This window comes from Seriola aureovittata, chromosome 14 (genome assembly GCF_021018895.1).
Source record: "Seriola aureovittata isolate HTS-2021-v1 ecotype China chromosome 14, ASM2101889v1, whole genome shotgun sequence".
Lineage (NCBI taxonomy): Eukaryota > Metazoa > Chordata > Actinopteri > Carangiformes > Carangidae > Seriola > Seriola aureovittata.
In genome coordinates, this window is record NC_079377.1 from 2,455,195 (window position 1) to 2,479,263 (window position 24,069).

Consider the following 24,069-nt stretch of genomic DNA (forward strand, 5'->3'; position numbering starts at 1 on the left):
AGGTTTACATCCCAATTCACGTGTGGATTACGAACACCACTGGTGCTGTGCATCACTTTACTATATGTGAATGGTAAAGGTGTTCTGACCCGCGTTGTTCGGTCCCTGGATCCGCTGATGATGAGTCCATCTTTAGAGTCCAGGCAGTTGACTTCCTGGTTATGTCCTGATAACTCCACCGACACGTCACTGGTCCTGCTGTGGACCAGGATCTTGCCATCGCTGACAGACGGAAAGGAACCTGATGTTAATATATCCATACATGTACGGAACTGTGCGGAAGTTTTGGGGACTAAAAGTAAAGTCAGGAAGCTTTCATCAGTTATGCCATGAAAAGTTTGTATTTATCAGTGAACGTCATCCAAAGTGCAGCAAAGAGAAAAAAAATCAGATCAGTATTTGCTGTGATTTTGTGTATTCGCTCCCTCTGCCTTTAAATCAGCCCCAGTTCTCCTCAGTACACCTGCACACAGGTTTTCAGGTACTTGACAGATAGGTTGTTCCAGTATCTTGGAGAACTTAATTGCAGGTGTATTTGCTATTTCAACAACGTGGGAGCTGCATGGGAAAATGACAACTGCGTTGCTCTGAAACTAGCAAAGACACTTGCGTTGCACTTTGCAGGGGATGTAACCGCTCTGATCCGTCTGCTAGTCTCTGGTTCTGGTCTCAGACTCCTCCTCTGAGTCTGGGTCTGACTGAGGCTCAAACATGAGACTGAGTCTCTCTGATGTTTCCTCCTCTAACCATCTTGATACTCTCTGCTCTTTCACTTGTCCACCTGGAGACAGCAGGTGGTGGGCGGGGCTAAAGGCCTGATCCACATTTCTCAATCAGGAAGTAAGAGGAGATGAGCTTCAGACCCAGTTTTTATGTGTGAAAACATGTTGAACTAAATATGAATCATAGCAGAGGAGTTTTAGAGTTTAAAAGAAGTCTGCACGAACTTTAACTTTAACAAAAAAATTGCAGTTGCTGCACATTACTTGTCATGTGAACAGGGACCTTAGTACACGTGTTTAAAACACCAAATGTAAAATCTTTAAACCGCTAAAGTTGCATCAATGACAAAGTCATAAAACATTCCTTAACATAAAGAAACAAATGACTAAGAGCATGTTGTGTTGTCAGATTAAGTCAGGAGGAGAACAGAGAGAACATGAGCTACTGTACCTTCCACCACTGATCAGGTGAGAGTCCGTCAGAACAAAGTGACACACGTCTCCATTATGGCCTGAGTAGATTTCAAATGGGTTACGCTGGAGTCTCCCTGAGTCTTGGCGCAAATGGTACGCTCCAATATCAGCAGCCTGAGACAGAAACAGTACATCCCCATCCAGCTGCAACCATGGCAACAGTCTGAAGACAAGACATAAAGGAAATTTACAAAATTGAAGACAAGAAGTTGGATATCAATATCATGCCTGTGTGTGGAGCAAGAGCCAGGATGTTAGTGGTTAGCCTAGCTTAGCATACAGACTGGAAGCAGAGGTCCCAAAGGAGTAAAAAAGGTCTGTGGAAGCGTTTGAGTCTTTAAGCAGTGCATTAGTCAGTGACTCACTTACTTTGTTTTCCATTTGAGAAGAATCGCCCTTTTGCAGACCCCATCCCTCCAGTTCTGAGCTATCTTCACTCTCTCCTTCAGCGGGATATGAGGATATCTGCAGCAGAGACAGAGACATCTGAGCGTCAGTCTTTCCACCACTGCTGATTTTATACCCTGATTATAATGAAAAGGCTTATTTGACCCTTTGAACCCATCCAATGAGTTCACAGGTACAGGACAAACTGGAACTGTTCAACTTTTTTAGACAATTCTTTCTCAGTATTTGTTTTATTCCATAACGTGAACAACACAAACAAATAAACAAAGTCACAGCACATCATCTGATGGCAGGTGGAACCAAAGACACACCATAACCACAAACACGTCCTACTGCACATAGTGGGATGAAAATATTATAAGATCAAATCTCACTTATACTATACTTACATACAAGTATGCATATGTGTGTAAATGACAATAAACTATTTTTTAATTGAGTGAAGCCGTAACCTCTCTGCGCCCTTTGACCCACACACCAGTGGCACAGGGGACAAATTAGCAGCTGGATCAAGAGATTCAGACACATCCCATGAAACAGGTTCAAATTGAAAGTGACCGTGCATCAGACAGTGTCTTTGTCGTAGAGACAGGAAATCGAAGGGGGGGGCCAGGTCATATGTATGTTCAGATACTGATGCCGTCGACGGCAGAGGAAGCAGCTTGAAGCTGTCTCACTGTGAGGATCTACAGCTGCTGTTACACTGTCACCTGCTTCTGTGAGGAGACTGCTGAACTGGAACAGGGGCCTAAAGCTAAAGCTGCTAGTGCGGCTGTTGAGCACTCTTAAAGCTAATTACAGTTTATAACAACTCAGATCTTATTTTCAGTGTTTTCACCATCATTTTTACTGGTAATGACAACATAATAATTACAATGTGCCGTGGTAGTCCAGGGGTTAAGGTACCATGACTCCAGTGTCCCCACTTTGTATCCAGCTGCAGGCCCCTGATGTAGGTCTCCTCTATCTCCTTATCTACTAGCATCTCTCCTCTATCAGCTGTCTAATGAAGTAATTAAACAAAACCTTCATGCTCTCTAGTTACCTGCTGACATCTGGTCCGACAGTCAGACCATCAGACAGGTTGGTAACAAAACCAGCTGTTTATCTTGGTGATTTAAACCCAAAATCAAACTGAAATGTGTCTGTTTACAATGTTCATCAGGATTTATGGTGAATTATTTTAATGTTTGCCTTTATTTTCTCTTCCTAATAAGTCTGACTACCATGGAGACCTGCCCAGGGGCCCCACAACCCCCAGGGCCCCAAAAGCCCCAGGTTTACACTACATATTTTGGATCTACATAATCTGACTAATCACACATTTGTTAGAAATGCATTCAACTGATGTTCATTCTCAACAACGATGGGTCCTCCATCCTCCCTCCTCTTATAGAGGGACTCTAGATGTGTCAACATTTAGGTTTAAGACCTGAACTGTTGTAGTTTATATTGTGGTCCTTGTTTTGATGTACAGTTGCAACGTTTTATTAAATTACTTTTTTGGGGGGAATTTTAAACTTAAAGTATTAATGTGTATCAACATAACTGCCAATTAATTTTCTTTTAATTATCTAACCAATTAACACAATAATTATTTCAGCTCTTCTGGGTGCCGGAGGGAAATAATGATACTGCCATGTACAGAGGGGGCTCACAGGGGCCAAACAACACATCCTTAACCCGGGGTCCCTGAGGAGTTAATCCAGCCATGCTGCTGCTAGAGACCGTGAGCCACGGTTGTCAGCCAGCAGTGACCGAGCCACAGGTGCAGCAGCCGGTGGAGACAGAGCCGGTCAGTGACGGTGACATGCTAACGCTGACAGGCTAAAGCTGAGCTAACACACGTAGCTGCTCTCAGGTCTGCCATCTTACATGTCCGTCCCGTCCCGCCTGATCCCCGTGTTCAGAAACTCTCTGGCGATCCTCCTCCACACAGCGTCCCGGTTCACGAAGCGACACAGGCTTCTACAGACCTGAGAGAGACGGCTCAGAGACCTGTAGTCCAGATAAGACAGGATGTGATAGAGGACATCCTCCGGCAGCTGGAGGAGGAGCATGGTGTGGCCGCTGCTCCCGCCTCACACTCTCCGTGCCCTGGGCTCGGTGTGTTCAAGTCCCGCAGGTGCTCCTCGGTGAATTCGGGAGTTAAACCTGGTAAAGAGAGCACCATGTTTCAGAGAGCAGCAGCGCAGAGGAAACACGAAGCCATTCCTGTTGTCAGCTGACAGCTGATGACGACAGCGATACGTCACTGCGTGCGACGACGTATAATGATTGACTTTACTCAAAAATATTTGCAATAAAATTTGCCTCTACATGATTGTAACGACAATGTAACTGATAATATACCTGTTGAAGATTCTGTTAAGTATTTGGGAATATTTATAACGAAAAATCATACAGCTAGACAACATCCAAAGTCCTCAAACAGACGAAAAAAGACCAAGACCAGTTTTAATATTTGGCCTCTATCCTGGGCAGAGTTCTCCTCTCAAAAGCACAGGGCCTATCTCACTTTGTATATCCATCTTTATCTTTGTTTGTAAATGATTCAACAATTTAAGACGTAAATTATTTTTTTGGTTTGCTGATACTGTTAATACCTTTAAGGTTAATTAGTTAAAAGATGTCTTACAAATCCTGATTAACTGTGGTATTTAATCCCAAATCATATTCTTGACAAAATTGGAGGTATCCCCTTTGTTTGCCATGTAATTACTTAACGAACAGATTGCCAATCAAATTATAGAAATTCCATCAGCAGGCTCTTCTGGCTAGGCTTGGAAGCATATTTTTTTTATTAAGATCTGTGGACAAAATCCCAATTAACCAACAGAGAAGATCTTCCAGCTTGGAGTTAAATATTATACTGTATTATATTTCCTTATTATCTGGAATAATGAGGGTCTATTATACCAAAACAAACCAATGTTTTATTAATCATGGTTTGACACAGGAATTTGGTTGTCATATCCAGAATACCCTCAGACATTTGGTGTAGCAGATTGTTGATGCAGTTCCCACTGGTTCTCTGCTGCTTCATTGTGAAAGTAATGTAAGATAGAATGAAAAAGTAGCTCTGAACATTTTATTGGAGATATTGATATTCAGATCTGTGTATAAATGCTTTGAACCAAATTACATTTCCTGCAGAAAAAATTGTGTGGTCTTACATTTTCATTTTCCATTTATTCATTTTATCCAGAGCAACTTAAAAATGAGGGACACCACTTAAGCTTCAGTGCAGTAGGAGAGCTTGGTGTAAGTAAGTACCACATCTTTTCAATAAGTGAAAGATTAGGTAAAGAGGTGCACATTAAGTGAAAAGTAAGTCTTGTTTACTGGGTGATACACAGTGCAAAATGCAGCAACATAAACAATGCGTTAGTGATAAAGATAAAGAAGAATACTTCAATATCATCAAATCTACCCACTAATAACAAAAAGAAAAGAAGCAGTAAAGAAAAGGCTGTTACCACACTGAGCGATTTCAGGTCTACTTTCCATTTCATTTCCTTGCCCGGCTGGATGCCTCATTTCTATTGGCCGCGCGGCTGTTCATCACGGTGTCCAGCCACTGCGCTCGCGCTACCTCGCACCTATTGGAAATAATGTGTTTCAGAGCAAAGTGGTGCCATTGCCGCGTTCTGACTGAAAGCCGCGTAAGGCTACGCCCACACTACTACATTTTCATTAAAACAAAAGCAATCTCCATCTGGCACCGTATCAGAAATGATCTCTGTCCATACTGACACACCTGAAAACACATATCACATGACCATTCACATTACACTCAGCATATGCGTGCAGGTAGAAACATGAAGCAGATTGTCTACCATGCAGCTGGGTGGTTGTAGAGAATGCTGCAAACCGGGAACAGTAAAGACAGGTATAGCAGAATTTAACTGAACAACAGCTGCTAGCAAAGACTACAAGGTCAGTAACACTTGTACTTCATTATTCATGTTGTATTCACCACCAACAGTCTTGATTAGATCAAATCAGGAGGCGAACGTGTGCATCTACATCATAGTTTCCAAAGATACTTTGTGAGTATCTAGACTTATTAGCATTAGTTATAATCTAGGATGAAACACCACTTCTATGAATTGGATATATCTTCTTCATAGAATGAATTATTTATTTCATTATCAGAAGCAACCATCAGCTCCCAGTTTAAAGGATTGTATTATCATTAAGCGCAACAAACAAATAACTTTTTCCAGTGCTTTCAGCTGCACTCATTGTCTTGCTTAGTAGCAATAGTTAATCAACAGTAATGCTAAAAAGCTGAGTTTTCTTCAATCCTCTAAGGAGACCATGCAATATGGTCAAAAGGTCCAGAAGAAGCTAGTAGGAGGACCTTAAAATGAACAAAGACTTTCTATTTATACTCGCTGGTTGTTGTCACTAAATTCCTGTTTCATTTTTTTTTTGCACGAGAGTGTGTGATAATCCAGTGAATCATTGCCATCAGACAATGACACAAGGTTTTGTTTGATCCACACACATGCATGGCTGAATACTACGTGCAGACATTGTGCAGCAGAATGAAAGTGGAGAGCGGCCCAGCACGGCCCTGAGGCCTGTTTAGCCACTAAAACTGCCAAGGTTGTGTCACGGTCAAATGACTACCAAAAGTTGATTGACCTTATGACATTTTATGAGGCGCTTAACCGTTTAGCATCAGTAGCATCAATTTGTGCTCATTCACATCATGAGGGTCCTGAAGCCTTCAGTTACGAGTGGCATCCCTGCAGCTCTTTGATCAGCTGAGCACAACCGCACATAATTGAAATATGCAGATCGTTTTTCTTTCTTAAAGACATGTCCCCTCGTTGAAAGCTGTGTGCTCTAAAAGGCCATGTCTCTAACACTGGGCCGTCGAAAAAAATCATTTATGGTTGGTTTTCCAGCTGAACTGTCATGGCTAAAAAGGAAATGAAGAGGTTGGGAGGAGGGATATGGGGAGTGGAGGGGACATTTGGGGGGTTGTGGTGGGGGTGTTTCAAGAGAGCTATGGGAGGGAGGGAGGTCTTCCCTTTTGATCTTTTTAGGGCAGCAAAGAGGGAGGGGGCTCTGCCTGAGCTGGCAAACACATTTAGCTGGTAATTGTTCAGATCAGACTGACAATCAGTCTTGGAAATGCACGGACAAACAAAAGTTTACAGCTCCAATTGGAAAAGTCAACAGGTCTCGCATAAGGCCCGTACATAAACAATGAAACTGTCGAGCTGGAGCTTCACTTTGATCAGTTGTTTGCGTTTCAATTATCCAGCCTGCTTCGACCGCTGGCTTTGTTAACACTGCTGAATGGGGGCTTGGATTTAATGGGCTGCCTGTCATTTTTGATAGAGAATCCATCCACCTTACTGCCTCTGCTCTCAGTGCATCTGAACATCCAAGTGTTTGGACACATTCAGACGGACGTTTGCCCTGAGTTAAAAACAATGCATGGGGCTGCAGCGTTGGTTGGTTGTGCTGTTTCATGTGCCGGAGTCAGACTGAAATATCATCTGGGAAGACCAGTTGAAGGAACAGGCCCGCATGCATGTGGCCAACCCAGCACTGTGCCGGATGACACGCAATGCAGTGTTGTTTTGGATAACTTTACAATTACATGTGTGAGGAAGGTCATAGACATAAACCTACAAGAACGATTATAAGATTAGTCTTCATGACAGTGTCTCTGTCTCTTCAAAACTCTGAGGCTGGCTATGGAACATCGTACTTTGTGAGTGCAAGCTGAAATGTGTCTGTAGTTTAAAATGAGGTCAGTATCAAAGGGCTTGTGTAATATAAAATAAAGAGTTTTTTTGTTGAAGTGCTCCCTGTATGTCTGCATTGTTGGTGACGGTAGTGTTGGGGGCAGCAACACAGAGTGCAATACAAATTTCCCTTTGGGGACAATAAAGAATCTTATGTTGTTCAGGATTTTAGAAATACTGAGGTTAGAACACAAGTCCAAAAGTTTTCTCTCTCTGCATGATGGTCACATTGCATTCCACACTCATGATGGATAACATTTCTGTTGGAAAAAAGAAAATTCTTTTTTCTAAATGTACTTTTTTTTTTTTTTGCCTGAAAAAGAGCCATGTGTAAACTTCCTCTCAGGTTGTTAAAACCTAAGAAAGTCTAAGAAAAATACAAAGGAAATTGCTTTGCTGTATTTTTATATTTCACATTTCCCAAACCAAGGTATTTTCTTACAAGTATTGTCCCCTAATTGTTAGTGTCTTAGGATAAAAGTAAATGAGTAATGTAATGTAATGTATTATAAAAAGCATGACACTAAAACTCTGCTACCAACACAAAAATGATTCAAATGGCAGCTCCAGAGACATCACTGTGCTGCATGAGGAAACCTCTGAACATAGCTGAGAATATATTCAGATATTTATTAATTAAAAATTACCAACATTGGCTGCACACATACATTTTTACATTTTACACACACTGTAAGTGTGTATGAGAAATAGTCATACAGAGTAGTCGACAGCAAAGTGGATCACAGGCATAAAAACCAAACACACAATGACATGACAACAAATAAACAGAAAGAATAAGAAAATAAACACAGTGAATAATAGGAAGAAAAAAAATGGAACAAACAATGAAAAAGAAACATGATTTTGAGTATTTAGGGATTATTAATTCAGATAAAAAATACAAATGTCCAATATTGAAAAAAAACATTTACTCAACAGTTACTCAGATTCAGTGGGTCACACTTAATTTCAAACTATAAATGTTAATTTAAAGAATATAATATCTTTATATTTGAAGACTGAGTCCGAGCTCATATAATAATCAATGGCAAATTCTATTATAGAAAAAACCTTCAGATTGTTACATGACATTTTCCCCCCGACGCCTCACTCTTTTCTCCCAGTGTGCAGCACATGGAGGTCAGTCCAGAGGGAAAACCCTCATCTCACACAGCGTTTCAGAGCAAATACAAGTGGCTGGAGGTTGTAAGTGCTTTTTGATGGGGGCAGCTTCTATGTCGGCTTGTGGCATTCTGGGCTGCTTAGGGAGGCAGGGTCGCGTTCTCTGGTCACCCCTGCTATTCTACAACCTCCACGGGGGGGTGGAGGCAGGGGTTAAATTGCTCCCTAAGCAAATGAAGATGGTCGCTCTGTTTGTTTATCTTGGGTTAAGGATGATGGTTGTGGCTCAATAAAATGGATGAAAGTGATGTTACCCCCGTTTTTTCTGCACTGGAATTGCTCCACATTTGCATGGCAGCATTGGCGACACAGAAGGTGTGACTTTTCCCACAAGCCAGTTCTTCTCTGGGGGTTCACTTTGCAGACACTGGAGGCAGTGGTGGGGGCTGTAATGGAGAGGGCAAACTAATTCATTCACAAAGTCTACTTGTGTTCCGGAGGGTCTGCAAATCCTGGATTTGAGAAGCAACATTGAAAACTCATGGATTCACTTTATTACTATGAAAACTGCATTTCATCAGTATTTTTCTATTGCTGTCAGGTTTCATCACAAAGCTCCGGCTTTAATTGATTGATCTGGTGTCTGCAAGCTTCTATTGGAAGTCCTCCGGGACAAATCCCTCTGTTAATCCAATGTGGAAGGAGTTAAGCAGATTAATGTCAAGTATTGTCAAGAGCATTTAATTCAGTGCTATAGGTTAGACGACCTCTCATAGGTCAGGATTAATTAGTGAAAGAACTCAATTTTTCAGCTGTGTCTTCTCACAGTGTGTCTATGTAGAAAACATTTCAGCAGCATTTCTCTCCTGTTTTAATCTATTCTGCTTTTACTCCTGCTAAACGCCCGTTAACACGACCCAAAGCGTAACTTTACACTTCAAGTAGAGGTGTGCAAAAAAAATCGTTTCACATCAGAATCACGGTTATATCTCTACCGATTCAAAATCTATTCATAAATTCCCCAAAAAATCGATTCATATTTTTCAGTCTCATAACCGCCCTGGTTTACATTCTTTCTTGACATTAGTTTAGCTCGCCAGTCTACAGGCACCGTGTTGGGTTCTGCCCAGATACTCCTTTGGCAAGAAGAAAGTGCAGTGTGAGCGATGGAAAACATAGAGGAAAAAGTAATTCAACCTGCCCTGTCTTCATTGAAGACACATTTCAGATTTTATAACCTCGGGGGGAAGAAGCAGCTCGCTGTTATCTGCAGCTTTATATATATTTTTAAGAGCTTGAAGATCTGATTAACACTAAAGTATATGTCATGTAGAGAGCTGATCAAAACAAATGAAATGCTCAAAGTTGTTATAATGACATTTAAGGTGTATCGATTGATTTCCAAACATCAGCCATGCATTGAGTAACATGCAAGGAAACCTTCCAACCTAAAAGTTGCCGGTAGCTGCCGGTAGCTGCCGGTAGCTGCCGGTAGCCTCTGAGCTGAGCTTTTTTTATCTCAGATCGATTTCGAATTGAATCCTGAGCCCAAGAATAGAATCGAACAGTGCGATTTTTCCTGCTATATCCTCTGTTTACATGCGTATATGTAAAAGTAATATGTGTATTTGGGATCTGAATTTTCCCAAAACATGGGTGACACACAACTCCCTGTGCCTGAATGCCTCCTGTGTGACACATATTCCTGGGAAGCCTGTTTTTTTCTGTATTTTTTTTTCTTTCTCTGGTGTTACTGGACATCTGGATACACCAAACTGTTGATAGGTGCATAAGCACAGACAAAAATCAGAGCTTTCCCCTCCAGTTTCCAGTCACTTGTACCCGCTCTGCCCCAAAATTAGCAGGTATAAGCAGGTTTTTTAAACATGGGTAAACCCACTTAAAAAAGGCGATTGACCTTTGACTCACTGCCAGTCGAGTTTGCCAGAGAGGACTCGTACAAGTGCAAGGAGAAATGCTATTACGTGCACTTACTGAGCACACCGATGCAGACGCAGGGGAGAAAGAGTTAGCTGTTAGCTGTTGTGCAAACTTGTAAAAGGGATCTGTAGTGTCTCATTTCTGGCTTGGTGCCGGCTTGTATAGTTCAAAGCCTCCTGTGACAATTGTATGTTTTTAAAACTTATTTCGGGGCTGCTGCTCACTCTTTCATCCCAGGGCGCAGCGTAAGGGACAATAACTAGTGTGTTCACCTGGGTGTTGTGTTTACATCACTGCTGATCGGAACAGGAGCCGATAAACACCTGTGACTACTGCAGAGTCATTTGACCCAGGTGTGAATGCAGATTGTTCCTTTGTCCATTGCCCACAAAAGCCTGATGTTAGTGGGTCTCAGTTGGTTTTTTGACCAGTGGGAAAGGGGCTATAGAGGGGAGAACCCCAACACAGCCGGGGGCTTATGAGCATCATAATATATCTAGAATCGCTCATAGTCTGGCCTCTACCCTGGAACCAATTTGCCTTGGGAGACCCTACCAGAGGCTAATGCCCCTGACAACACAGCTCCCAGAATCACTGTGACTGGTTTTTAAAACTGGTGCTGATGTACAGCAGCATGTTTGTAGGACAGCAAATATTTGTACTTGGATATCCAGTAGCAGTTTGTGGCTAATAACCACAGACATAAGAACGCTCTCACAGACAAATTTGTGTGAAGTTTCTGGGCTCCAGCTCCTCAGAACTCCAGCAACAAATGTTCTCTTGAAAGAACTTTATGGCCGACTTTCAGTCAGCAGTGCTGGAACTATTTGCTCTCCTGCTGGCAAACAAACACACAAACTAACACAGAGAAACTGACCCACTCATACACAAGTCACTCACACACACACACACACACACACACACACACACACACATATACACATATACACATATACACACACACACACACACACACACACACACACACACACACACACACACACTCACACACACACACACACATACACACACATACACACACACACACGCACACACACACACACACATACACACACACACACACACACACACACACAGGGATTCAGTAGAGGTTTCCTCAACTGAACTGCTGTTTCTTAGACTATTATTTAGTTCAGGTTCAAGTATCGTGATGTAATTTGATCAAAAAGTGTCATATTGTTATATCAGAGGTGGATGACATTAAGTGGCCTGTATCAGACCCATACATTGGCAAAGCAATATGGTGATCTGACTCCCTTTCACACAAACATACCTACAAAGACACACACACTGGTGCATGTTGGGATTGTCCAATCAAATGAAACGCCAGGGTGCTAAAAGGCGGGAGATGAAAGAAAAACAGTGGAGATACTGAGAGTTACAGAACCTGAAGGAAGCTAAAGCCTAAAAACAAACACATTGGTATCATCACCACAACAGCACAGCGCTCTGACACTGACATGCTGCTATCTGCTAAAAAGGAAGGAGGGGTGGGGGGGATCTTCATGACTTCAAATGACCTTGTTATCCCTGTTGGGATCTGTCTAAGAATACCCTCCCTGTTAGCTTTCCCTGGTCAGGTTTCATGTGGGGAGAAACCACAGCGGCCGCAGCGTTTCCTCTCGGTTCAGTTAAGAGCTGCTGGTGTAAGAAGGTTAAAACCAACACCAGAGAAGAGGAAAGTTTGTTTCTCAACAAACCTCAAAGAAACAAATAAGCGAAAAGTCAAATGGTTCCTATAGATAATGTACTAGACAGATGAGGTATACATTGGGTTGTGGCATCAGTAACGTGGGTCAGGTTCAGACTTGAACTGCTACTGGTTCTGGGTCTGTGCTCAAGTTTTTGGTTGGAGGTGTGTCAGACATGAGCAACACCTGCTCCATCCTCAGGCAAAAAACAACAAGTTACTGACTGGTTTGACCTGTAGGCTTTACCCTGAATTAGGCAGCTCCAGACTGTTTCACTACAGGCCGTTTTATGAACATTCATAGGTGTCTATGTTCATAAACATGCTAACATTTGCTCTTAGGTCCGTATAATTCCACAGACAGTTGTGGACATGGACAGACGATAACATTTCTGTCACATGGTCCCACGTGGCCACAGGATTGTGGAAAGTAAAACTGAAGTGTCTATCAGCCACTGAGACGGTCTGGCTGAGGTGGTTTTAGTTGAGGGCTCTGTCCACAGTGAAACACCTTAATTACAGAAACACAGTTCATCTCTTCTTCTTTGTCCAAAACTTCATAACAACCATCATCTGGTGAGGAGTGAGACAGATAATTTAGAAAAAGAGCCATGAGAAATTAGAAATTTAGTCTTGATGGAAAGGTGAAAATTGTGTTTATACATTTAAGTGTCATGAAGTGCATGCACCCACAGGTCAAGTAGCTGTACAACAGCACCCTATCTTTAAAGATCCAATATTTTACATTTCTCCAGTGTTTTATTTGAAGTGCTGACCCATAAGAAGATATATTTGTGGTTTTAAGAACCAAAAACCATCTCAATGTAGTTTTACAGGCTTCTCTCTGGAACTCTAGTAACTACAGTTCAGTGAGCCAATCAGAAGACTGGAGGCTCTGAGCCTCTCTTCTGATTGGCTGACTAGTTTCTGAGTGATCAGATAAAAATATAGCAATTTTCAGGTAAACAAAATCATGAAAGGCTGGAGGGTGAGTCCAGGTGTGCGGGGCTTGGGCATGGCTGAGGGCAGTGACTGCTTTGTTGTGACATCACAAAGTTACAGAAGTCCTGCAGCTGGTTTTAAGGCTCAGTTTCTGAATACAGGCTGAGTGCATTTTTCTGTGGACTGAGGCTTTGATACTTTCACAGTATTCATATAGAACCTAGACCTGCTTTATAATCACACAACACATGGACATCTACCTTTATACTATATGGGACCTTTAAAATCCATAAGCTGCGAAAAAGTAGAAAATAGTTGAAAATGGTTATGAAAACAAGTTTAAAATTGTCTCCCAACCAGAGTCCTGGAACCTTCAGCCCTAAAACCCCCAAATCTCAACAGAAGGGAGCAACTGGATTCAATTAGGCTTTTGTCTGACCTGATACGACAGTGTAAGAGCCACAGCCCAGTCTGTCTTAGAGCTTGCTGTTGGGATAGATAGTGGGTGAAGTAGGGGTACGGTGTTATGGGGATGCACAATGGCTGTTGGAATAAATGCTTCATTTATGAGACTCCCAGCTAATTTGATGTTTAGGTTTTTGGGGTGTTCGGTATTAATTAGGCATCAGACCCATCAAGACCTTGCACACTACAAATGAAATTCTGTTCCCCTCCATTGTACTGACAGATCTCCAAACCTGGACAGATAAAACTAAAACCTTCTGAGTGATATCACTAGAGGGAAGACAGAACACATGTTGTAAGTGGATTTGACCTTTAATTAAAGGTTTTCCAAGTGAACAAGCAGAGAGCAAGTCTTCGACTTCTAAATCTAACTGGAGGACGAGCATGAGCAAACTTTCAGTGCTAACCACAGTTTCTGCTGGCGGCTCACCATGAGTCTGTTTGGCTCCTGTTTCCTCTGCTCCACTTGTTGCCGGCTGGCTCGGTCTACTTCAGTTTCAGCTACAATATTTACAGTTTGAGGACAAATGCTCAACATGTAAATACCAACATATACAGCTAGTGCCACTGTCTTCTATTGCAGCTTCTGCCTAGCATGGTTAACATTAGGTTACCAATAGTTCAGCTGTTGACTTCACTTTAGGAGGCGCAAATATTTTCCTAAACAGTTTAGGATGGTATAAATGTGTGACCTGCTCCCTCCTATAGGCTACATCCACACTACTATTTTTTCATTTTGAAACGCACCTCTTTTGCTACATTTCCTCCTCCCGTCCACACCGAGCACCGAAAACAGAGAGTTTTGGAAATGATGACGTAGTAGTCACCCCCAGTCGCTCCGATTGGGTCTTATCAGCCTCGACTACCATTGGTGAAAGCAACATGGATAACGAATTACAAGTGTTTTTGCTAGCAGCTGCATTTTAACACTGCAACAGTCTTTGCTGTCGCTTTTTCGTTGCTTTTTCGACTTTAGCGTTGTGTTAGTATGGATGAAGATCGTTTTCTTTTGAAAACGCCATTTTAGAATGAAAACGTAGTGGTGTGGACGTAGCCTTAGTATTTTGGGAGGGATTAGCTTAGCATAAAGACTGAAAGCAGAAGCAAACAGCTAGCCTGGCTCTGGCTCTGCAGCTGACTTGTTGTATCTTATTTCTTTAACCTTTGCACACACACAAACCAACGTCAAACCAACAGGTTGTAGTTTTAGAGGGCGTTATACGCTGGAACTATTTCTTGTCCAACAATAGCTGGTGTAGTGACTTAAATGTTGTCATTGAAGTTAAGTTGCCAGGTTTGATACGGAGACCAAAACCTGAAATAACAACCGTATCTGGCAACCTGCGCATGTGACGTGCGTGTAAGTGCTGTGTGGATGGATGTTGTTTGCGAGAAATGGTTTCGTAACTGGAACATACAGTGTATATTATGAATATGTACTTTCCACTTTTTCTTGTGAATGTCCCTCAACAGTTTGTAATATATTATACAAAATCTCCATTTAATACTTGATGTGCGCAGACTATTAATTTGTGCCTGTGAATGAGTGTGTGCACACAAATGAATAGAACATAACATTGAATTTGTGCTAAATGCAAGCAGCTCATTTGGATGAGACTGTTCGACAACAGTCAGTGTTTATATCAGATTTTGCTGCTACAAATGTGGTGTTGGTGTCACAGAGACATGCTGTTAAAACAGTATTAGTTCATGCAGTGTTTTGCACACAATAATCTAAGAGCATGAAATAAGTGAACTGTGTGCACAAATGAGTTTCTTATTTCAGGCTGGGTACAGGTTCTATCAGACTAGCACTAAGCTAAAATGTATTTACACACAGCTAAGTGTGTGTGCATAGAGCCTGGTCAGCTTCTGTGTGTGTTTTCAGCTTTTCACAGATGGATCCAAAGCGAGCATGTACCAAACAAGAGTTTAATATCAGTATTCTAATGTACATTTATTACACATTTTAAATAAATATTCCATCCTTAAAATTATTTTACACATCCTCAAATAAAAATATATTTATATATGTATAAAAACACACATTCAGGGGACGACAAGAACACAAGTAGACGTGGGGGGGTCGTGGGCGTGTCGAGGGGGTTCCTTACACTTCAATGCATTTTGTACACGTCAACATTACAGTCAGAACAGGAAACCTGTGATTATCAAATGTAGCTGCCACATTGTTCCATCGGACACTGTTAAAGCTCAGTTTGCTTTCAACTGTGTGAGAAAGATAGAGAACGAGCCCAGTCAGGACGCAGCGTCTTTACCGTCATCACCGCACGCTTATGCAACGTTCACTGACCCCGGCGCTCTCCAACGCAGTGTGTGACAGTATGTCTCTCTGAACGCAGCGTTCCCTGGCAGTGCGGTTAATCAGGGCCCTTCAAGTCTCCTTGAGCAGCAGGCGAGAGTCCAAAAAATGACTCAACTGGTCAAAATTACATAAAAAAAACAACACAACGCACTCTACTAAGATATCCCCGATAAGTCAGACAATGAGTTATGTGCATCTAAAAACAAACTTTTCTTTTTTTCTTTTTTCTTTTTTTTTGTTTTTGTTTTTTTAACACAGGTCAGTACTAAAAGTCTGGATTACAAAAATAGATTTCTCACATTTTTTGCCTATGTACAGATTTTTTTTTTACTTTGAGAAAAATAGAAAACGAACTACATATTAAGATATAGTAATGCTCAGTATAAAAATGTCTCTAGAGGTTTTGTGTGGAGAGCAGAGGAGTATGTCGGCTGCTGTTCAGTCAGTCAGTCTGTCAGTTTCTCTTCTTTCTCTCTGTCTTTTCTATCTTCCTCCTCCTCCTCAGCGCTCTGACGAGTACCGTGTGCGTTTAGTCCTTTGACTGAAGGGGTAGTGGATGAAGTCGAAAGGCCGGTGGTGGCTCGGGTGGGCGGGCTGCTGTCCCTTCGGCAACCTCTTCATGAAATGGACCTCGCGCTGGTGCTGGCGCGTCCGCGAGCCTTTCCGTGGCCGCCCACGGCGGGTGAAGGCCATGTACCAGCCCTCGTAGCGGGCGTTCCTCAGCGCTGTGTAGTTGTTCTCCAGGACGATCTCAGTGAAGATACAGTCGCGGCCTTGTCCATTTTTCTGCAGAAACACACACACACACACACACACAGAAAAACAGTTAGTGGGAATGTTCAGAGAAGAGTCCTCGATGAAGATTTACAGATGGGAAATATCAGACGTATAAAGGCTTCCCTGTGCAGCCTGTCCCCTGCACGCACACACACTCACACAGCCCTCCCCACATACATGCAGCATATGCTACAGTCATTACAGATCAGAGAGAGGGGGATGACAGTAAGCGATGACTCTTCTCCCCCTTTCAGCAAACATCCAGCAGCCCTCGTGGGTCAGTAGCTGCAGGACGGATCCTCCAGCCATAAAGCCTTAATCAACCCCCGAGGGTCACTTTCACTCCGGCTTTGATTTCCTGTTGCATTTGTGCTTAAATTTAACCAACCAGGTCTGACTGAACTGAATAATAATCGACAGATCTCTAAACACATGTCACCAGTCCGCTGCTGCGGCTCAGGGGAGAGACAGTAAATAACAAGGTGAAGTGTGACATGTAGTCTATGATATGATAGAGTAAAAAACCGTTTCCATTAGTGATGAAGTGTACAGTAAGGTCAGCTGAAACAGCAGAGACTGGACCTGGACTCTCAGTGATAGCCTACTGTAACAAGCTCCTACCTTTTTGGACAAAATAGTGTGTTAAAAATAGTCATGATCCACCCGAAGTGCACACATACATCCAAAAGACACACTTTCTGTTCATTTTCTCACCCCTCAACACACACACACACACACACACACACACACACACACACACACAGGGGCAGGCTGTAACTGGGCCGGTAGCTCAGGGCAGATGGTGTACGAGGCAGGGTGCTGGGTGGGTGGAGTGGAGTGTGTGTGTGTCTGTTTGGTGCATGTGTGTGTGCGGGGGGTGGGGGGTGTACCAGCTCTTTTTATTAGCAGTCATAGTGAGAGAGGGGCACTGACATAGCCTCAGCCTGACACACACATCTACAGTCACATAACTCCTATGTGTATATGGCTAAACGCTGTTGTAAATGGCTTCTCATTATCCAGCTGGTCATCTTCTTTAACAAACACACCTCTAAGGTTAAACCAGTGCAACATGGTAATGATACAGTATAATAGGCTGAGACTATCAAGCACAGTCAGAGCTGCCACTGGATTTTAAAACATGTTCTGCAGATTGGAATTATTCTTTAATTTTCTTATTGTCAGTAAATCACATATAAACACTCAAACCAACAATGTGCGAGTGTCTGTGGCTCTCAGCTCTGAGCCCATTGGTTCCTACTGCTTCACCTCACAAAGACATAGTTTCAATTAACAAACACTCACTAATTTCCTAAAACAGTTACACAGACAGGAGGAAATAGTGGATTTGTTGGGGACTATTTTCAGCAATGGACTAATACATGTTGAGTACTGAGCTACGTCAGGGTTTGGATTCATTGTTAGTTTTAGTCTTTGAATGGAATTTGTTGACATTAAAAAAAATATAGAAGCGGAATGTTTTGTAGCTTGGGTTTTTAGGTGAGGACTCATGTGTTCATGTGCTGTGCAGTGATATGTAGCTGCACACAGTCTCTCATCATCCACCACTTCTCTGATTCATGTGGTCATACAGAAAGTAGTCCCAGCAAATTTCAATACCATAGATTTACTGTCAGTTTGACCTTCCGTCAACACAAACCTCCTCGACTTGGCTGCAAATCATTCTACATTACTTTTCTCTTTTATTTTATTTTTAATTTTTTTTTTTACAAATAGTCTCGGCTACAATGAGCTCGCCTGAACTTTTGCCCCTGCTGAGGTGAACTCTTCTCCTCACCTTGCCGATGAGCTTCCCCCTCTTGTTCATGCAGATGTAGAAGCCCGTCTCAGCCCCCTTGATGCGCACTCGGCTCCCGAATGTGTCCGTCTCCACGATGAGTTTGGCTAAAGAAAACAAGCAGGAATGGTTCTGTTAGCCAGACAGCTGAGCGCAGGAGGCAGGAGACCTCTTTTTCTTTCGCTGGTATCTTCAAACATTCAAACCTAAATGGATGACTTAACAGCGCACACATGTACATAAAAGCATCAACAACACACGCAAATGCTTGAGTGTGTTTCCAAGCATGCATACTCTCCTCACACACACACACACACACACACACATACACTAAAACCTGTGGGACCATTCCTGGGGATTCATGCTCGCTGAAATTCTTGCAAAATGATAAAACCACGTGTCTCTTGATTCTTTGAAAGCTAAAGAGGCGATCCTGGCAGGCCCATCAAGAACTCCTTTTCAAATAAATCTGCATTGACCTCACACATAAAGCTCCACATTCATCTCCGTATACCCCGCGAGGTAGTGAAAGACACAGGAAACACGCAGCGTTCACGGAGCACAGCTTTATGGAGCTTTGTGCATTTTTCTACCATCGTTTCGAACAAGATGAAAAACGAAACGAGGGTGGATTTAATTATTTCGGAACTTGTGCTGAATGACAGACAGTAGCTGAAGGTCATTTCCGGTGTGTTTGCACTGCAGTGGTCCTTTTATTTTATTTTTTTTAGATCCTCATTGATACTGATTCAGAACATTAAAAGCCAATAGCAGATGACGCTCTATAAATTCCGTCTAAATCCCCATTGTCTCATAAAAATGGCTCCATGGCGATGGCCTCCCCGGGGTTAGCGGGGTCACTGATGATGGCAGCGACCTTCTACACCCAGCCACTGACTAACCACCACACATCTGAGAGCTACAGTTGTGGTTCAGAATCAGCAGCTACAGCAGAGTCTGAGTCACACACACACACACACACACACACACACACACACACACACACACACACACACACACACACACAGACATTTGCTCTCTCATTTCATACAAAATGACTTCAGGTGAATAGCTTGCACACTCTTGGGTTTACACACGTGCAGGCAATTACATCCTGCAACAACCACACAGCAGCTCCCTGCAGCCAACGCGCAGCTAACACTCAGCTATCTACACATATTTCAACAGATGAGTCCACGTTCAGTTCAGTGTGAAACACAACAAAGACCTGCAGACCAGAGGAGCTGCAGACTCGGACGATGCCTGCTTGGTTGTGAGGCTGGACGGAGCGGGGTTGAAGCTGGGGGTGGAGGGGAGAGAATTAGAAGCTATGCAGGAAATATTCGGGAGGCAGAAGTTAAGATGGACTTCTAATGGCTCTTCCAGACCGGCGGGGATCTCTGGAGGATCACCTCCAGCACCATCTACAATCCGCCGGACGCTTTCTCTGAGACTCGAGCCTCTTTCCCTCCAACACCACAGCTGCAGCCTGAGATCACAGACGGCGCAGAGACCCGTCAGCCGCTCGGTGAGCAGCTAAAAGCCTCAACAACACTCCTAACTATTTAAAACCGCGGAAATCTGATTCAATTTTGAATGAATGACAATCCATTCAACAAATTCTGCAAATGCTAATCTCCTTTAGAAATGCCTCCTCTTATTGTAGGCCGAGCCTACGTGATTTACACAAGAAATAAAAACATTAAAATTACACATGTGCCTTTTATTCTGTAGATATTTCTCTTTAAATGCTCCAGGTCCTCAGATATTTCACTGTTTTAATCGCTTTAAAAATTTTGGCCTTGAGCCATGTTGAGAAAAAATGCGAATAATTTCAGCCAAAGAATTTTAGAATGAGACCAGAAATTAAATTAATCCAGGAAATTATTAGTGAAAATTGATGGAATAAAAACAAATTTTCTTTTAAATAAAATAAAATAGAATAAATTTGCAGACCAATGGGGAAATAATGTGATGAAGACAGAATTTAAAAAAAAATAATTGCACGGCGAAATTATAATCGATGCAGGTCGCAGGGACATGGAGATGCAGAGCAAATGAACTTACGGTGAACTAAATCCACATTCCTCTTTGTGCATCGCACTGGAATTATCTGAAAACTACAGTTCCAAAAATGAAAAAAAAAAAAAAAAGAAAAGAAAATGAATCAAACTTTCCTGGAACAGTGAGAAGACCTCGGCGGGTTTCAGAGCACGATATAACACATTTACAGAGGGAGTTTGTCTTACCGTGCACGTCTCCATCGTCGGCCATGGCGTTGATCTTCTTGTTGGGCAGGACCTGAACGTGCTTGCCGCTGGTCCGGCTGTACAGCTGGTAGATCCGGATCAACCTGCGGCTCACGCGGTCCGTCACTTTGCTCTGCTCGCTTACATGCTGCGTGAAATTAGGCGGGGACTGATTGGTTACCTGTCAGAAATTAGATGTCATCATCATCATCATCAGTACGTGTACATTTAACTTTTTGTTTGTTTCATATTTAATTTTTTTTTGTACTGACATTAAACTTCAGTCGGTGACAGAGAGGCCTGAGCTGTGTGTGTTCAGGTCTCTGTAGAAAACGACTGAAGCAGCTAAACACCGGGGGGGGGGGGGGGGCGACTCTCTAACGCAATAACAGCTTGTTGTTGTGTTTTCCCGAGTGACAAGTGTAAGAGGATCCAGGAAGAGCTGCGGCCAAATGAAATGAACAGCTTCCAGAGAGACGCGCGGTGTGATTACAGGTTGCGCGGACAGGAGAATGTGAGCAGGGAGAGGAGCTCGACCTCTCGCAGTCTCGCATTTTTTATTTCTCCCCGCCGCGCTCCGCCGTGATGGAATGACCGCCGCTGACGGAAAACATTGGCCCCCTCTGCTTCCCTGAACCCCATGACATTATTCACAAGACTCGCAAGCATTTCCCCCTGCCCCGATGCCCCGTCTGTGCCCGCGCGTCCTGTGCCAGGGCCGGTATGTTCATCAGCAACCTGCCAGCAGGCCGTGCGCCCCCGCTGCCCGGCGCACCGTGGGAGCCATCCGATATTGTTGTATCACATAATGTTATGATGATCCCTCACCTTTCCTGTTATTGCCCTGTGCATCACGCGCTTCCACTGCCATATGTTTTACAGATTTTTTTTTTTTTGTAGCTAATCTTTATTTTATCACCCAAAAGGAGCATTGCAAAAAAAATATTTCTGTGAAAAAAGAAATGAAAGCAGTGACATACCTGAGTGTAGTAGCAGAATGCAAATAGGTGTAGAAACCTGCAAAAAGAAGAAGAATAACATGCATTAAGTAACTTGGAAGCGGAGTGGAGGAGCATTAAGAGAGTGGGAGTGAAGGAGGGAGAGCACTCACAGATAGCTGAGTCTGGATGGGATGGGTTGCATGTTGGATGCAGGTGAAAAAAAAAGCTCTTCCAGTAAATTCTGACCGGAGCAGCGAAGTCCAGCTGATCTCGTTTGAATTAAAAAAAAAAAAAAATCAAAATAATCAAAGAATCGAGTCCAAAGATTTCAGAGAAATCCACAAAAAGGTCAGAGGTGCTGACAGAGAGGCTCACGCACGCACCGCGGATGCGTTCTTCACCAAACCAATGTCCATCACTGCTCCGCAGAAATATCTGTCTGATAATGAATGATATTCTAGCATGAGGACACGGACTGGCCGCTCCTGTCAGAAGGCTGCAGGGTCTAAGTGCACTTGCAGAAGCTGAGCTGTGCGTTGAAGTTTGGAGAAAAGCGCTGCAGGATACTCTTCTTTAGATTTTTACAAATAAGTTGTTCCGGGGCTGTCAGACTGTCCCCTGCTTTGTAATCCTCTGCGGCCCTCAGGTGTGTGTGTGTGTGTGTGTGTATATGTGTGTGTGTGTGTGTGTGTGTGTGTGTGATCCAGGAGGCTCGGGCTGGCTCGGGTTCCTCAGTGTTCGATGCTGCTGCTGCTCCGCTCGGCTGTGGCAGGACTGCAGGCAGGACGCTCCTTCTCTTCTCCTCTCTCTGCTCCCATCCCACACACACCGCTCCCGTGTCAAGCCTCTGCTCTTCGCTCGGCGCTCACAACACACCCCCGGTTAAAATGGCAGGCTGATCTGCTAAGAACAAGCCCCCTTTTTCTGCAGAACAAAAGCGGACACCCCCTCGGCCCCCACTCCACCCCCCCCCCCCACACACACACACCCCCCACACCCCCCTCCTTGATTTAAAACATCTCTTTACCTGAGGAGCGGTCCACACTTGGTATGGGGGGGGGGGAAGAGAGAGAGGCGAGGAGGAGCCTGGGCTGCCCCAAGCTCGCGCCGCCACCGCAACTCTAAAAAAGAATAACAGTGAAAATGTAAAAATGACCGCGTCTCATTTGAGTGCATAAAGCAGTAACCTGATGACCCCCCCCCACCCCCCCCCACCCCCCCCGCGGACCCTCCTCTCTATCTGCACATTAATACTCCAGTTTCTCCACTTCAGGACTTTTCCAGTTTGGTGAAGCTGGAGCTGCAGCAGCTTTGTGTATTGACAGAGCAAAGTGTGAGACATATTAAAAGGATTACAGGCGATTAGCGTTTTTAAAACACCCCCCCCCCCCCCACCACCTCCCTTCATTTGATAAAGAGAGCGGCCTCAGAAGCCGCCGCTGCAGAAACGAGCAGACTCTTAAAGACGCATTCACGGGTTCATCCGAAGTAATACATGAAAATCTGGAGGAGGATGACAGAAACATCAGTTCATTAACAGCCGTCAATGGACCTCGTTTTGTTTCTGCCATGAGACATTAATTATCTGCAAACCGCGCCCTTTTATGACAGAACGCGACCATTATCAGTTAGACTTTATTGATTGATCTGACCATTAATTAGAGCGCTGAGTATCGGCCACAACAGGGACACAGAAACTCAGCAGTCTGATTAATAATGAACACAAGGTGTTTAGTGAAGGTGAAGCGGCCCGTTGAGAACGTCACCCTGCTCCCTCTGTAGTGGAAACGCAGAGGACGGACCGGACCTCAGGGCCCGGGCAGGACCAGACCACCACAGAGGCCTCTTGCTTTCTTTGAGGTGACTTTAAATGCAGCAGATTTATGAATCCACCATGTTCAGGTTGGCTGCGGCACATGTTGATAAGACATCAGAGAAGATGGGTTGAGCGTCTGCGTGTCATAAAGGGGTTGAGCCACCAGTGGGCGCTGCAGGAAGGGGAGGGGGGAGGGTGAGGGATGGTAGTGGGTGGATAACTAGGTGTAGGTTGAGTCAGTTGCCCCCAATGTCCTTGATGGTGTAATATGACAGTACTAAAGACAGAGCGGAGCGGAGCTGTGAGTGGAGCCCTGCTCTGTCTGCATCATCACGCTGCAGTCACTTCATCTGTTATCTGCTGCTCTGACACAATTCTTGTTGTCACATGGTTTGTTTTCCTGTTTCCTTCCCTCCCTCCCATTAGCATCTCCTGCTCTGTGTGTGTGTGTGTGTGTGTGTGTGTGTGTGTGTGTGTTGGTCACAGAGTGTACAGTTAAACATACAACCCCCATGTGAGACATGAAGTGGGTCAGTGTGTGTGCGATGATGTACATAAAAGTGTTTGACTGAATACTGTAATAAAAGCTACTACTACTACTTGTGT

The 24,069-nt window shown here is 43.5% G+C and overlaps 2 protein-coding genes across 3 annotated transcripts in view; both read right to left on the reverse strand.

The window, feature by feature from the left end:
- fbxw4 (F-box and WD repeat domain containing 4) overlaps positions 1 to 3,830 on the reverse strand; it is a 48,361-nt gene extending 44,531 nt beyond the window's left edge. The window contains exons 1-4 of the mRNA XM_056396352.1: positions 3,480 to 3,830; positions 1,566 to 1,661; positions 1,174 to 1,359; positions 90 to 222 (exon numbers count right to left, since the gene is read on the reverse strand). Coding sequence (XP_056252327.1) covers positions 90 to 222; positions 1,174 to 1,359; positions 1,566 to 1,661; positions 3,480 to 3,664 — 600 coding nt within the window. The 5' untranslated portion in view covers positions 3,665 to 3,830. The remainder of the gene's footprint in view (positions 1 to 89; positions 223 to 1,173; positions 1,360 to 1,565; positions 1,662 to 3,479) is intronic.
- An 11,644-nt stretch (positions 3,831 to 15,474) lies between these two features.
- Positions 15,475 to 22,567, reverse strand: fgf8a (fibroblast growth factor 8a). Of its 2 annotated transcripts, none has more exons than XM_056396379.1 (5): positions 21,818 to 22,567; positions 21,687 to 21,723; positions 20,707 to 20,854; positions 18,458 to 18,564; positions 15,475 to 16,668 (listed from the first exon to the last, which is right to left on the reverse strand). In XM_056396379.1, exons 1-5 carry the CDS (start codon positions 21,847 to 21,849, stop codon positions 16,384 to 16,386), a joined length of 609 nt encoding a protein of 202 aa, XP_056252354.1. In that variant the 5' UTR covers positions 21,850 to 22,567; the 3' UTR covers positions 15,475 to 16,383. The 2 variants fall into 2 exon arrangements, with proteins under 2 accessions (XP_056252354.1, XP_056252353.1); XM_056396378.1 differs by having other exon boundaries at positions 20,707 to 20,887; positions 21,818 to 22,565.
- Between the last annotated feature and the right edge of the window lie 1,502 nt (positions 22,568 to 24,069).